Below are 17,615 nucleotides of genomic sequence, written 5' to 3' on the forward strand. Positions count from 1 at the left end.
ATTCCATTGTGTGAATATACCACAGCTTCTCTACCCATTCGTTTGTTGATGGGCACCTGGGTTGTTTCCAACTCCTTGCTATTGTGAACAGGGCTGCGATAAACATGGATGTGCATATATCTGCTTGGATGTCAGTTGAGAAACTAGATTCTAAGAAGAAGAATGTGGCTTCAGGAGTAGTGAAGATTCATCAATGACCTGCCTTATTCAGTTTAGATATCTTGCTTGCCGTAAGTGAGGAGGAATTTAAATGCTTTCCACGGAAAATCAACTTTTACAGCCTTCAAATGTCCAACCATGATAGATTGAGAAATTATGGTACATTCACACAATGGAATACTAAGAAGCACACAGGAGCAATGATTTTGTAAATTACTATTAACTTGGTAGGTACTGGAGAGCATTATGGTAAGTGAACTAACTCACTCCCATAAAGACAAATACTGTATAAGACCATTATTGTAGAACAAGTATGAGGATTCAAGTGGGGAGGGAGAAACAGAGGGGTGATGATAGGCAAATTGGAGGATGCATAATCATAGGGTCCACAATTTGATGGGTGGAGGGAAGGGTGGGTAAGGGAAAGAGGAAATATTGGTGTGAAAAACAATATATACGAATTTTGTAAGTAAATCAATATAAAACAGACTTCAGAATGAAAACCATCATAAAAGATAAAGAAGGGCACTATATAATGATTAAATGTACAATGGATGAAGAAAACATAACCTTGGTCAACATTTATGCACCAAATTATAGACCTACATAATACATAAAACAATGGTTAATAGAAGAAAGAAATAGAGAACAACACAACAGTGGTAGGAAACTTCAACATACCATTATCACCAAAGGATAGGTCAACTCAAAAGAATCTCAACAAAGATGCAGAAGATCTAAATTATACAATCAGCCAACTCAACCTTGTGGATATATTCAGGTTACTGCACCTAAATAAACCTCAGTACACTTTCTTCTCATGTGTACATAGTACGTTCTCCACAATTAATTATATAGTAGGAGACAAAGCTAGCCTCAACAAAGTAAAAAATATTGAAATAGTACACAGTATCTTCCCACATCACAATGCCATAAAACTAGAAATTAATCACAGAAGTGTAAAGCTTACAAAAACCATCCATGTGGAAACTGAGTAACTCTTTGCTAGAACGGAATTTGGCTTATAAAAGAAATTGAGAATGAAATTTTAAAGTTCTTTGAAACAAATGAAAATTACAACATACCAAAACCTCCTGGATACAGGTAAGGAAGTCCTCAGGGGGCAGTTCCTAACAATAGACACAGAGAGAGAGAGAGAAAGAGAGAGAGAGAGGGAGAGAGAGAGAGAGAGTTCGAGTCGCAGGCTACTCATCGCGACCTTATGAAGGATAGTCCTCAATGCTTGGGTGCTTTTCATCCTCTCTCCAGGTTCATAGGGTTTCCTGAGGCAAGCTATTATGGAAGTGGATGCCACTCCTCTTTCCAAGCTTGTTTTAATCGGGGAGCCCCACCCCACTAACACAGAGAGAGAGGAGAAAAATTAAAAATCTAACTCAACACCTTCACCAAATAGAAAAAAGAACAACGATCTAAATCTACAGCCTCTGTTGTTGTTGTTATGTGCCATCGAGTCGCTTGCAACTCATAGCGACCCTGAGTACAACAGCCCTAAACTCCGCTCTGTCCTGTGCCAATCACACTGTCTCCGACACACCCATCCCCATTATCCCAGGTGGAATCAATCCACCTCATAGAGGGCCTTCCCCTCCTGCGCTGTCCCTCCACCCTCCCAAGCATGATGCCCCTCTCCAAGGACTGGTCCTTGGAGAGTTCCTACAGCCTCCAGAAGAAAAAAAAAAAAAGGACAAGCGCTGAAATCAATGAGACAGAAAACAGAAAAACAATTGAAACCATCAATAAGAACAGAAGCTGGTTTTTCAAAAAGGTCAATAAAATTGACAAAACTTTGGCAAACTTAACATGAGGTAAAAAAGAGAATTCCTGGATAACTCAATAAATGATAGAGTTGACATCGAAACAGAACTAGATGAAATTAAACAGATAATATCAGAATGCTATGAAAAGCTATACTCTGATAAATTAGAAACCATAGAGGAAATGGACAAATTTCTCGAAACTCATGCCCTACTCATGACAGATAGAGAACACTTGAGCAGACCCATCACAAAAGAAGAAATCTAAAAGGTCATAAAATAGACTTCCCAATAAAAAAGTCCTGGAACAGATGGCTTCACAGCTGAATTCTACCAAACATTCAGAGAGGATCTATCACCAATTCTACTTAAATTATTTAAAAACATTGGAAAAAAAAAGGGAACACTTCCAAAGTGATTTTATGAAACAAGCATAACCCTAATACTAAAACCAGGCAAAGATATTACCAAGAAAGAAAACTACAGACGATACGTTTCATCAATATACATGCAAAATGTTCTTAATGAAATCCTAGCCAAGAGAATCCAAAAAAAAAAAAAAATAGTTCACAATGCCCAAGTGGGATTCATAACAGGTGTGCAAGGATTGTTCAACATAAGAAAAACAGTCAACATAATTAACCATGTCAACAATGCAAATAACAAGAGCCATATGATTTTAGCAATTGATGCAGAAAAGGCATTTGTCAAAATCCCAAACCCCTTCCTTTTAAAGACAAATTGGAATAAAAAGGAATTTCCTCAATACAGTGATAAGAATATATTCAAAACCAAAGAGCCAACAATCGTTCTCAATGAAGACTAAATGCATTTTCCTCACAAACAGGGATCAGATAAGGATTCCCACTGTCACCACTTCTATTCAATATTATATTGAAAGTGCTTGTTAGTACAAGAGAAGGAAATAAAAGACATCCAGATCGGCAAAGAGATAGTTAAACTATCACTGTATGCAGATGATATCAGTGTGTACAGAAAACCCCAAAGACTCAACATAAACTGTTAGAGTCAGTAGGACAGTTTAGTAGAGTGACAGGTTATAAGAGTAATAGTCAAGGGGGTTCTTCTACTGTAACAAAGATAACTCAGAGAAGGAAACCAAGAAAACAATACCATTTATAATAGACAATCATAAATTGAGATATTTAAGAGGGAACCTAACTAGAGATACTAAAGACCTCTATAAAGAAAACTACAGAACATATCTATAAGACACAATAGAAGAACTAAAGAAATGGAAAAATATGCCCTGTTTGTGGAAGACTCATTATTGTGAAAATGACAGTCTCACCAAAAGCAGTCTACATGTTCAGTGTAATCCCAATCCAGATACCAAATTCATTTTTCAAGGAGATTGAAAAGGATATTGTCAGGTTTATTTGGAGAGGCAAGAGACATCAAATAAGGAAAACACTTCTGAGAAACCAAAATGAAGTGAGAGGCATAGCACTCCCAGACCTCGAGACCTACTATACATGGGTAGTAACCAAAACCGCATGGTATGGGTACAATGACAGACATATAGAGCTGTGGAAGAGAATTGAGAACCCTGCTTGCTGAAACTCAGGAGGAGTGGAAGCACTTGCTGCAGAAGGTCAAGGACTGCAATCTTCAATATGGATTGAAGCTCAACATCAAGAAAACAAATATTCTCACCACTGGGCCAATTGGCAGCATCATGATGAATGGTGAATAGATTGAGATTATTACCAGCTTTAGTTTGCTTGGCTCCACATTCAACACTCTTGGTACCAGCAGCCAGGAAATCGAGAGACAAATTGCATTGGGAAAGTCAGATGTCAGGGACTTCTCCAGAGTACTGAAGAGCAAGATTACAGTCTAGAGATTAAGGAGCACCTGATCCAGGCCATAGTCTTTGCAATTGCTTGCTATGGATCAGAGAGCTGGACAGTGACTAAGGATGATAGAAAGAGAATTGATGCCTTTGAACTATGGTGCTGGAGAAGAGTTTTTAATATACCATGGGTATGTTGTTAGGAGAGGCTATTTCTTAGAAAATAATACCTTGTTTAGAAAGGTGGAGGCTCAGCAAAAGAGAAGAAAATCCTCAAACAGATGGATTGACATAGTGACTAATATGGTGAGCTTAAGTATGTCATGAATGAAGAGGATACCATAGGATACAACTGGGTTCAGATTTGTTGTTCATAGGGAGACTATAGTGGTACTTAACTCAGTGGCACTTAACAACAACAAATACAATGCTCACATACAAATGGTAAATCTGGAAATTAAAAGATGTATCTATTGGGAAAATATGCTGCAAAGTTCTCACCAAAGTACTGTACAGTAATGATATCAGTTTAAAGACTAGGGTATTTCTGATCTATCCATAGTATTTCCAGTTGCTTCCTATGCACTTGAAAGTTGGACAATGAGTTAGGATGACAGTATAAGAATTCATGTGTTGGAGAAGAGTATTGAATATTCCATGGACTATCATAAGAACATACAAGTCTATCTTGTTGTTGTTATGTACCATTGAGTCATTTGCGACTCATAGCAACCCTATGTACAAGAGCTCTAAATGCTCTTCTATCCTGTGCCAACCTAGCCATCTCAAATGCACTTATTCCTACTGCTCCAGTCACAGAATCGATCCATCTCATCGAAGGTCTTCCTCTCCTTCGCCGGAGGAAGTAAAAGGAAGGTTCTCCTTAGAAGCAAGGATGATAAAACTTTATTTCATATACTTGGGGCATGTGGTGGAGCAAACAATCCTTAGTCAAAAATATCATGGTGGGTGCAAAAGGGGCAAGAACCATGTGGGGATAGCTATATCTGCCCAATACCAACTTCGCAAAGGGAAACTGTTCCCATCAATAACATCAGTAACACAAAACCAATTGCCATGAGGTCCAACATATTACCCACACACTCGCACCTTTTCCTACTCATCCCAACACTAATATTACTGGTATATGGGGTCCAAAATCCGATGCGATAGTTCCAAGACCACACAGAATCACACTGAGGAAGTCAAAAGTCTATAATTCAGGTTAGTAGGAGAATATTGTCTTGACAGCTTCTGCAGTGTGCTTGCAAGTGCCTTGCTCAGCCTTGAGCCTCATGGTTTTAGAACAGTGTTTTAGTTTTCAGCCCTCTTGATTATGGCTCTGCTTCCCTACATTTCCCCCCAACTTCTAGACCTCCAGTTGCCCAACAGACTTGTTCAAAGGCTCTTAGCTCTGGTTCTATGAAGGGTCCCAAGATCATACCCCTATCATGTTGGATCTCTGGTCCTCTGTTTCAACAGTGACTGTTGCCATAGGCCTAGCTGCTGAAAAAGAATCTTTGGTCCAGAAGAACATGTTGTTTTCTATTACTTCTTTGATGGTTGAGAAGATCTTCTGATTCTGCTACTGGTTCTGCTCAATTTAATGGTGAAATTAACCAATCCCCTTATGGATAAGCTAACACACCATATTTGCATATTCCTGCCCATCCACGTGGCAAAGTAAGTTAATGTATTTGAACAATAAACCCTTAACACCACAGTGGGAAAGGTGGAGATTCAGAGACAGAGAGGAAGTCCCTTCATCAAGATGAATTGAAACAGTGCCTGTACTATGGACTCATGTGTGTTGGAGATTGTAAGAATGGGACAGGATAGGTTCAGATCTATGGTTTATAGGTTCACTCTGAGTTGTAGTCATCTGCATATTGCAGGTTGTTGAAGAGTTTTCCTTCAATTCTGATGCCACGCTCCTCCTCATAAAACTCAACCTCCTGAATTATCTGTGCTCCACATTTAGATTGAAAAGGTATGGAGACAGGACACATCCCTGACACCCTCCTTTCCTGATTTTGAACCATGCAGTGGTTCCTTTCTGTGTTCTAAGGACTGCTTCCTGATCCAAGTACATGGACTGTCAAGAGAACAAACAGATCTGTGTTGGAGAGGATGAAACCAAGTTTCTCCTTGGAGGCTAGGATTTTGAAGTTCTATCTCACATGTAGCATGTTGGTTAGGAGGTACCAGTCTTTGGGGAAGGGCATCATGCTTGGAAAGGTAGAGGGACAGTTCAGGAGAGGAAGACCTCCGATGAGATGGATTGACACAGTAACTTGGGTAATGGTGGGGGTAGGTTTGTTGGAGTCAGTGAGACTGGCTCAGGATAGGGCAGGCTTCAGACCCTGTTTATATAGCATTGTTATGAGTTGCAGGCAGCTCAATGGAACATAACAACAACAACATGAGTTGTAGTAGACTGAATGGCACCTAATGAAAATATGTGTCCAAAGTATAGCAATTTAATAATACTTAATTTCTCACTTGGAACCTGCACATAGAAAGTTATTAGATCAAAGCAAGAGAACAGTTTAAAATAGGGAAAGGTGTGCGTTAAGGTTGTTTACTTTTAGCATGCTTTACACATAACCAATGAATTTGAGCTGAATGAATAAGAAAACAGCCATGAGATCAGAGGAAGACTCATCAACAACCTGTGAGTAAAACTTTGCTCCCTGAAAATGAAAAAGATTTAAAACACTTAATTGATAAAGATTAAATGCTAGAGCTTTCAGTATGGATTTCGCTTCAATACAAAACTAAAATCATCCTAACTAGACCCGTAATAGTCTGGTTGTTGTTGTTGTTAGGTATAGTTGAGTCAAGTATAACTTATAGCAACCCTATGAACAACAGTTCTGAACCGTATCCTATCCTGTGTCATCCCCACAATATAGTCTGTGGCTGTACATTCTTCAAGACATATCTGTTTGTTTTTTGGAAGTCTATGAGTTATTCAGTACTCTTCTCCAACACTGATGTTCAAAGACATCAATACTTCTGTCATCCTTATTCATTGTCTAGATCTCAGCCATATTTCAAGTGATTGAAAAGACCACCAGTAAGACCACTGAAAATGCCTGCAACAGAATTATAATGGAATGTGCAAAGACCTAGAATTGGAAAGGAAAAAAGAGAAGAACTCATTTGGCATTTCTCAAACTAAAAGAACTGAATTGCAATACGGAGACATGAATAGTTTGCTTAAATAATGAAAATGGGGGAAAATTGAAATTATTAGAGATTTCCTTTTACTTTGATCTATAATCAACACCCATGGAAGTAGCAGTCAAGAAGTCAAATGATGTGTTGCATTTGGAAAATCTTTTGCAAGGACCTTTTTAAAATATCAATGATCGAAGACTTTACTTGGAGAGAAAAGGTACACCTGATTCAAACCACAGTATTTTCAACCTGTCATTTTCATATGAAAGTTGTAAAGTGAATAAGGAAGACTAAAGAAGAAGTGTTGTTGTTATATGTCACTGAGTATGATTTATAGCGACCTTGTGAACAACAGATATAAACCATGTCGTATTCTGTGCCATCTTCATCTTCTCTGACATATTGTGCTTGTTCCTGCATTTACCATGTCAGTCCATCTCATTGAGGGTCTTCCTCTCTCTCGCTGGTCTTCCTTCTACCTTTTCAGGCATGATATTCTTGTCCAAGGAATAGCTCCTCAGTGCAAGATGGCCATTGAATTGTCATTTGACAAAGAATATTGATTATACAATCAATCTATTTTGGTAGAATAAGTTCAAACAGAATGATTTTGAGAACCAAGAATGGTGAGACTTTATTTCATACCTTTTGGCATGTTATCATTGGAGGCCAGTCCTTTGAAACAGACATTAAACTTGGTAAAGTGTAGAATAAGCAAAAGAAAGGAAAACTCTAAGGAAATGAATTGCGATAGTTAATGTACAGGAGTAATTATAATGAAGGTGGAGGATTTGGCAAGGTCTTCTTCAGTTGTAGGTAGCATCTTTTGCTGATTCAGATTTAATTCGATAATACCTTATATACATAGGTTCACACCATATGAAGAGTCCAAAATAACTTTAATATCATCTGTAGAGAATGGCATAAAATTTCCAAGAGTGTAATTCCTTTAACCTTTACATTTCAAAAATTTAGTTGTAAATTGCAGTTTTAATTTAAATTTCTTTTTTTATTAGTTTGAATATAATTTCAAGTGTTTTTTGCCCATTTGTAGCCCTTGTTTATAATTCAGTGATTCCTTCAATTTTTGCTTGGAGTAACAAGACTGTTTATAATCTTGTGGAGTTGTACATTTGTATAACCTTGGAAATTGTTTGGTTTTTATGTACCAAGGTTAAAGAGAAACTTAGCTACTTACTCAGCAATCTTACTCCTTGATATATAGTGAATAGAAACATGCTCACATATGCATTTAGGGAACATTTACAGAAATGTTTATAGCAGCATTTTTTTTAAGAGCGCAATACTGGAATAAATTAGAATTTCTGCATGGACTAATAAGTGTATAAAGTCTTTAGATAAGGAATGAAAAATACATTTTCTGCTTTTAATCAACAAATATATCTTCATTTTCTAGTTACTCTGCTCCTAATAAAAATGGAATTTCAATCATGTTATTAGAACCTTTGTTTGTGGTAAATATGGTTTGTGCTATATTGAGGCCACCAAACAACAACATATTATGAATGGATTAGGTGCACTGTGATTAAACTATAAGTGGATTAAACTGTAAGTGTCAGATGAGAACACACTCAACTATTACTTTTTCCTGCTGATGTGGCTTATGTGTTTTTTTTTTTTTACAATGCTTAAAGCTATAACACAGGTCTTTTAAATACTAGCATGACAGACAGATTTCAGTTTGATCTCCAGACTAAGGAAAGCTTCAAAGGAAAGTCTTGCCATGAACTTCTGAAAATTTGTTGGTGTCAAGTACAACTGATTTGGTTCTGACTCATAGTTACCATGCATAAAATATAAACAAAACAAAACAAAACAAAATAACCCTCTGTCCTGATTGTGCCACCCTGATAATCATTGCTGTGTTTGAGCCCAAGATTCTCACCACTGGACCAATTGGCAGTATCAGGATGGATGGTGAAGAGATTGAGATTGTACACAGCTTTAGTTTGCTTGGCTCCACAGTCAACACTCTTGGCACAAGCAGCCAGGAAATTAAAAGGCACATTGCCATGGGAAAGTCTGCTGTTAGGGACCTCTCCAAAGTACTGAAGAGCAATGGTGTCTCTCTGGAGACTAAGGTGCATCTGATACAGGCCATGGTCTTTGCAATCACCTGTTATGCATCAGAGAGTTGGACAATGACCAAGGAGGATAGAAGGAGAATGGATGCCTTTGAGTTGTGGTGCTGGAGAATAGTATTGAGAATACCATGGACTGCTGGGAAAACAAACAGATTTGTCCTGGAAAGGGTTAAACCGGTGGCTCCTTGGAGGCAAGGATTCTGAGGCTCCGTCTAACATACTTTGGACATGTGAGGAGAGACCGGTCCTTGGAGAGGGATATCATGCTTGGGAGGGTGGAGGGACAGCGTAAGAGGGGAAGGCCCTCTATGAGATGGATTGATTCAGTGACTGGGATAATCGGGATGGGAGTATCAGAGACAGTGCGATTGGCACAGGACAGAGCGGAGTTTAGGGCTGTTGTACATAGGGTCGCTATGAGTCGCAGGGGACGCAACGGCACATAACAACAACAACAACAACAACATCTGTTTGAGGGTCTTCTTCTCATTAGCAGCTTACTTTACCAAGCATGGCATCCTTTCCAGGATACTGGCTTGTTTGTATTATTTGTAATAGCAGACTATTTCTAAGAAGTCTCAGACAACATAGTCCCAAATAACTAACCGGCTGTGTAAATGCATAATTTCTGACATTAACAGTGTCAACTGTGGCTCAGTTTCCCAAGTTCCTCTATGACCTCAGTAATTTGCTAAGAGATGCTTCAGAAACTCAGACCCATAAAGAGAATGACTCACATAACTGTGGTTATGCAGGCTGGTGTTTTGTAGCAACTGGTGAGCAATGGGCCAGGTTGGATACAGCTGGATGTTCACTGTATATGATTTCTCAGTCCAGACAACTTCTCATCCTCAAGCAGACTAGGGCTGAGTTAACACAGTTGTGTTGCTCCTACTGTTGTGGTGTTTTCATACACCCCACAGAGGGGAGAGTGCTCTTTTATATTGATCCCACAGTTGTTGGTTATTTGCAGGACCACGTATTTCCAGTTAATGCATCTGGAGATCATTTCCCCAGTGAAGGCTAAGAAAGCCAATTATTAAGATTTCTTACAGCACTTGGCCCTTTCTAATAACATGCTTGAGATATGAGAGATGGAGATTTGTCACCTGCTTCTTTGAGTGGCATTCTGGATACTCTGCTTCTGACAAAGATTTACATGTTCCTTTAGAAATCCATGATTTATTTAGTATTCTTTGCCTATTCCACAATCCTGACATTAATTCTTCTTTCATATCCCTGTTCATTATTTAAGTTTTATATGAATACGAGGTGATTTAAAATATCATAGATTGCGTAGGTGCACCTTTGACATCAAAGTGTCATCTTTGTTCTTTATCCTTCTAAAGAGGTTTTTGTAGCAAGCCAGTATCTGCCCATGCAATTTATCACTTGATTACTTCACTCCTGTGTTCATGGTTCTTTGCTAACAACCTAAAGGAAGGTGGTTTGTATCTACCATCTTCACATTGGGAGAAAGATGAGCAAGCTTCTTGCTTGTGATTTATAGCCTCTAACAACATGCTAGAGGGTTAGCTTTGAGTCGGTTCTGACTTGAAGGCAATACATTGAGTAGAGCTTCCATGAATGCTCATTTTGCATAAAAATAAAATAAAATTCCTTTTTACATTCTTAAGGATTTCTTATTTATTTATTTATTACAATTTTTATTTTATATTGGTTTACTTACAAAGTTCATATGCATTGTTTTTCAGTTCAGTCTTTTCTTAATTTATTATAATGTTGGTTATTGGTGTAGTTATGAGGTTATTGGGGGCTTTTCTGTCTTAGTGTTGAGGACAGTTATTCTTTAGTATTTACTTCAGAATTTTTTTTTCACTTTCAGCAAACAAGACAGTATCATCTACATATTGAGGTTTGTTAATGAGTCCTCTTCTAATCCTGCAACCATTTCCTTCTTACTATGGTCCAGGTTCATGAATTTGAATTATTTGCATAGCATGCAGATTGAAAATGTATAAGGAGAGGTTACAACTCTGAGACATAATTTTCCTGTTCCAGTGACTTCTGGTTGGCCTATATACAGGTTCCAAATGAGCACAATTAAGTGCTCTGAAATTCTTATTCTTCACAATGCTAGTTATAATTTTTCATTATTTGTGCAATGCCTTTGCCTAGTCAATAAAATACAGATAGTGTTTTACATTATGCTTTTATTTCAGATCTAGTTGACATCAGGAATAATCTCTTGTTCCAAATCCTTTTTCTGAACTGCTCGAACATTATTAGGATTATCTTCACCAAGATTTTACTTGTGTGGTAGTAAAGTTTGATTATTTATGCATTCTGTGTTATAACTTTTCTTTCAAATGGAAACAAATATTGATTTTCCTGCCCCCCCCCTTTCCAGTGAATTGGCCAACTAGCTATCTTTCAAATGTCTTGCCATAGACAAATGAGTGCTTCTTGTGCATTCATTTGTTGAAACATCTTGATTGATATTCTGAAAGTTCCTGAGGCCTGTTTTTTTGTCAATGCCTTCAGTGAAACTTGGATTTCTTCCTTTAGTGTCATTGATTCTTGGTCATGTGCTTCTTCCTGAAATAATTTATCATGAATTAATTAATTAATTTTTTTGGTACCATCATTCTGCTAATGTCAGATGGATCTGGATTGAAAGCAGAGAGTACCAGAGAAATGTCTATCTGTGTTTCATTGACTATACAAAGGCTTTTGACTGTGTGGATCACAACAAACTGTGACTAACTTTAAGAGGAATGGGAATCCAGAACGCTTGATTGTACTTATGCGAAACCTGTACTTGGACCAGGAGGCAGTCATCAGAACAGAGCAAGGAAACACTGAATGGGTGCACTTCAAGAATGTGTCCTTTCTCCATAACCTTTTCAATCTATATGCAAAATAGATTATCCGGGAGGCTGGGCTCTGTGAGGAGAAGTGTGGCATCAGGATTGGACTTATCAACAATCTGTGGTATGCAGATGACACAACCCTGCTTGCTGAAACTGAGGAGGACCTGAAGCATTTGCTGCAGAAAGTCAAGGACTTCAGCCTTCAATGTGGATTGAAGATCAACATCAATAAAACAAAGATTCTCACCATTGGGCCAATTGATAGCATCATGATAGATGGTGAAGAGATTAAGATTGTGACAGATTCCATTTGCTTGACTCTTCAGTCAACACTTTTGGTACCAGTAGCCAGGAAATTAAAAGACGAATTGCATTGGGAAAGTCTGCTCTCAGAGACCTCTCCAAAGTACTGAAGAGCAATGATGTCAGTCATAAGTTGCACCTGGCGCAGGCTGTGGTCTTTGCAATTATTTGCTATGCATCAGAGAGCTGGAAAATGACTAGGGATGATAGAAGGAAAGTTGATGCCTTTGTGCTGTGGTGCTGGAACAGAGTATTAAATATACCGTGGACTGCTAGGAGAACAAACAAGTTCGTCCTGGAGAGGGTGAAGCCAGGCTTCTCCTTGGAGGCAAGGATTCTGAAGCTTCGTCTGACATACTTTGGACATGTTGCAAGGCAGGATCAGTCCTTGGAGACGGATGTCATGCTTGGGAGAGTGAAGGGACAGTGGATTAATTCAGTCACTGGGGTAATGGTGGTAGGTGTGTTGGAGACAATAAGATTGGCCCAGGATAGAGAAAACTTTTGGGCTGTTGTACATAGGCTCACTATGAGTCGCAGGCGACTTGACAGCACATAACACCAACAACCACAATCATCACTCTGATTATTCATCATCTTTTGATGCTTTTTATGACATTTAATATTTTTCCCAATGAAATATATAATTTGATTTTTTTTGAATGTTTCAATATTGTGAGGTTTAAATGTTTTCTTCAGTCATTTCAGCTTGAAAAATAGTGAACATGTTCTTTGGGGTTTATGTTTGGTTTTTTGTTTGTTTGTTTGTTTTCTAACTCTGGATTACCAAATTGTATGAATTGTATGATAATAATTTGCCTTATTTTCTTAAGTCTATGCTTGAAGTCTTCTGTTCTATGCTCTTATTTCCTGAATTTTTTACATTTTACTGTAGGTTTTCTAAGTTGTAGAGAATGTTTCAGATTTTTGTCTATACTTAATTTGGTTATTGCTTGCTTTTTGATGACATTTTGGTTTTTGTTCATGTGTGATTTCCTTAATGCCATCCACAACTGGCCTGGTTTTCATTTGTTAATATTCAAGTCATCAACTATGTTTTTGAGATGATCTTGAAATTTACGTGGGATATGCTCATGGTATTGTGCTTGCTTGAACCTACTTTAATTTTCTGGAACTTTATACTGAATTTTCATGAAAGGAGTGTTTGCTCTTGGGCTTGTTCTCTCTGATGATTTTTAACCTTTTCTCCATTCTCTTTCCATAGGTGTAATTTGCTTAAGTCTTATGTATTTCGCCCAATGCTATTCACTTGAATGTTTTTGGTTTATTTTTGAAGGTGTTTGTAATGAATAAATAATTTTATTGTTTTTTTAAAATCTTATTTTTGTTGCTAGGTGTTGTTGAGTCAACTACAACTCTTAACCTTCTAAATAATGGTTCTGTACCTTGCCTTATCCTGTGATTGCTACTATTACTGATATGACCTATTGAGTCTGAACCAATCTGTTGCTGACCATCCAGTGGGTTTGCAGAGGCAGAAAATTGCATAAGAGATGATTGCTTATCCTTGATCAGTCTTACAAAATTCTATTCTGAGATCTCTAGCCACATTTCTGTCACCAAGGCCATATTTTTCAACCGTCAATCTTTTCTTACTGTCATCTTTTGCAATCCAGTCACCAAATATTAGTAATGCATCTTGTTTGCACAAGTCATCAATTTTAAGTTGCAAAAATTGGTAAAAATCCTCAATTTCTTCATCTTTAACTTTATTGGTGGGTTTAAAAATTTGAATAACAGTTGTGTTAAATAGTTTTCCTTTTACATGTATGGATATTTTCCTACTCTGGCAACATTATAGTTCAGGATAGATCTTAAATTTCTTTTTTCTGACAAAAAATGTATTCCATTTCAATATGCTATTTTCAGCAGAATTTACTGTATGATTGTCCATTTAATTTCACCTCACTAAGACAAACTGTGGCTAATATTGAGAAGAATGGGAATCTTTGAACACTTAATTGTACTCATATGAAATCCATACCTAGACCAAGAAACTATTGTCAAGATGGAACGAGGACTCATTGTATGGTTTAAAGTTGGGAAGGGTGTTCATGAGGGTTGTATCCTTTCTCCATACCTATTCAGTCTGTATGCTGACAGCAAATAATTTGTGACGCTGAACTCTATGAAAAAGAATGTAGCATCAGGATTGGGGGAAGTCACATCAACGACCTACCTACTACAGATGACATAACTTTCTTGCTTAAACTTACTGTGCCCACTGGCCCAGTGGAAAGATTCTTTTATATCTCTATACTATGTTAAGATTGGAACTTAACATCTTACCACCAGGCCGGGGGCAATATCATGATAGATGGAGAAAGAATATGTGTTATACAACATATATGCATGTGTTAAAGACATAAAGGTCCTTACCATTGGGCCAGTGGGCAACATCATAATAAATGTAGAAAGGATTGAAACCTAATTTTGCTTGGATCAACCTTTGCCATCTTTGGTACCAGCAGTCAAGAGATAAGGAAACGTATTGCTTTGGGCAAGTCCTCTGTCAGTGATCTCTCCAAAATACTGAAGAGCAATGATATCTGTTTGAAAACTAAGTTACATCTGATTCAGGGCATGGTTTTATCCCTTTACTTATACATATGAGAGCTGGACAATGAATAAGGATGACAGATGAAGAATTGATGCCTTTGAGCTGTGGTGCTGGAGAAAAGCATCGTGTATCCCATGGACTACTAAGCTATGTCTTGGAAAAGTGCAGCCAGAGTGCTCTATAGAGACAAGAATGGCAAAGCTTCATCTCTCACACTTTGGACATGTTGCTGGAAGAGGCTATTCCTTGGAAAAGGATGTCATATTTGGTAGGATGGAGGGTCAGCAAAAAAGGGGAAAGCACCTGTCAAGAAAGATTGACATGGTGACTGCAACAATGGGCTATGTGTTTCAGAGATGGTGAGGACGGCACAGGTTAGGACAAGATTCATATCTGTTGTTCATAGAGTCACTCTGAGTTGTACTTGACTCTGTAGGACCTACCAACAACAACAACATAGCCTTGGGTATTGACCTTTATACATTCAATTTCATTTTTTTACGACTTGCCAATTTTTATATTTTATGCAAAACACATTATCATTATTAATGGATGTAAAGCTATTTTTTCCTTATTTTGATTAAATAAAGATCCTTTATTGGCTGAAAGCTTTATTCCTCCTATGTTATTAAAGTTGATTCTACCTTGACTATTCAACCATTTCCTGGATCTTATTTTGAGTATATTCCAACCTGCGGGGCAGTATGTCAGACATACTTTGTTTGATCTTCAGAAAGTTTTATTGACCAATTATTTCAGTAGCGGGTAGTCAATCCTACTTCTTAGTCTGTCTTACTTTGATAATGCCACTGAAACTGTCCATGATGGGTGACATGATTGAGATTTGAAATACTGGTGTCATAATATTAAATATCTCATCTACTTATAAGACAGTGCAGTATGATACACTCAAAATGAATGGTAGACCTTAAAAAATGTTTCCAGACTTGACTTTTAATGTATTAACTCCAATAATTTTGTGATCACAAAGAGTATGTTTAGTATATCGACTATCTATTTTCTGTTCCTCATTTGAACTCATATCTTTCTTAAGTTCTTGATACATCATTATGATTAGTCATTCTCTGTGTATGTCTTCAACTTACTTGTCTTATTTTTGTTTTAAATACATGCCAACTCTTTCTATAATCGTCTTGTGGAATTCTATTCATTCACAAGGCTTTAAAGGGTATGTATGTCAATGATTAAAATATTGACACATCTAACGTATAATGAAGAAGAGTCAGTATGTTTGAGTTGTGATGTTGGAGAAGTGTAGCAAATATCTAATGTACTGGAAAAAGAACAGACAAATATGTCTTGTAGAAAATGCAACAACAGTTGCTCTTTGGAGGCAAGGATGGTGAAGCTTTGTCTCATATATTTTGGACATGTTGTTGGAGAGGCCAGTCCTTAGAATAGGATATCATGTTTGGTAAGGTGAAAAGTTATAGAAAGAAGGGAAGACACTCAATGAGATGGATTGATACACTGATGGTAACATTGGACTCAAGTATATCACTGAGAATGAGATAGGTTCAGATACATTATTTGTATGCGTGATGGTTGACTCAACAGACCCTAACAACAAAGCTAAAATATTTTCCTGAATTTCATGATCATATGTCCAAATATCTAGTATATGTCTCTACTAAAATGGGAATGGTCATCTCAAAAATACTATGAAAAATACTGAGTTTATATGCTACCCTCACCCTAAACATACTCCTCTAATAATAATTCCTTTCTTTCCCTCAGATCTCATTTCTGGTTTGTTAGCCAAGTTGACTGTATTTAATGTAAAAAAAATCCATTGTCCAATTTCTTCTATTTAAATTGCTAAAATCCTGATCCACTCCACCATTGTCTCTCATTTAAGCTCCTCCTGTTACCATACACTATTCCCCACTTTCCAGTCTCTTCCATCTTTCAGTTCTCAACACAGTAGCAGATGTAATTCTGTTAAAAATTAGGTCAAATAATGCCACTGTCTTTCTCACAGCTTCTAAATACAGAGGCAATCTGGCTGCACATTCCCTCTTCTCGGGCTATTTCCTCTTGCTCACTTCACTCAGCCATGGTTAGACTAACACTATTTGTGTAGGTGGAATAGAGGTTTAACTTAAATTTAGCCCACACTGATTCATTTGAGAAAACATGTAAGTTTTCAATATAACAGAAGCTATTTTACATTTTACCTATGAAGAAAGTACTAGCTAGCCTTTTTGCAGCCATAAATTTCTTACTTTCTTTTTGTTTTATCCTCCAAAAAGAAAATAAAAAAAGGTCTTTATCTTCATGAAAACTGTTCTTCAGTTCAAGAAAATGACAAGATAAATGGGTAAAAGCAGAAGGCCTGCTATTATTAGTTTTATTTTTCTGTTTTATTTATGCATTTATTTTATGAAATATTCCTATTGAAAGGCAAAACACCCTTTCTGGAAGATCATATTTACCTGCTGCAATTTGATAAATTAAACATTGGAACTGATAGTTATAATTATTTATTTTTATTTAGATCATCAGTTTCAATCACAAGAGAAATCATCTTGAAATACAACTTTACACAACACCTAAAAGAAGAGGAATATTTAAAGAAAAAAATAAGAGGATATATACTTCGATGTAAGGTAATGTATATTCTAATATATTTTATGTGGCACAGAATCAGAAACGACTTATACCTGACCCTCCAGCAGGTTTTCACCGATTGTACATCATACATGAGATTATGCATCTTTCTCCGATGGAGTTAGAAGTGAATTCAAACTACCTGCCTTTGGTTTGACAGCACAACTCCTTACTGCTAGGCATCTACCTGTGTTTGTTTGGTAATGCAACTCCTTACCACTAGGCCCA

At 37.2% G+C, this 17,615-nt stretch overlaps 1 protein-coding gene across 1 annotated transcript in view; it reads left to right on the plus strand.

Annotated features, from left to right (window-relative positions):
- Positions 1–17,615, plus strand: part of TMEM232 (transmembrane protein 232) — a 480,401-nt gene that overhangs the window by 51,990 nt on the left and 410,796 nt on the right. The window contains exon 3 of the mRNA XM_006886706.1: positions 17,275–17,386. Coding sequence (XP_006886768.1) covers positions 17,275–17,386 — 112 coding nt within the window. The remainder of the gene's footprint in view (positions 1–17,274; positions 17,387–17,615) is intronic.

This window comes from Elephantulus edwardii, unplaced genomic scaffold, assembly GCF_000299155.1.
Source record: "Elephantulus edwardii isolate Elephantulus edwardi_28Jun2011 unplaced genomic scaffold, EleEdw1.0 scaffold00050, whole genome shotgun sequence".
NCBI lineage: Eukaryota > Metazoa > Chordata > Mammalia > Macroscelidea > Macroscelididae > Elephantulus > Elephantulus edwardii.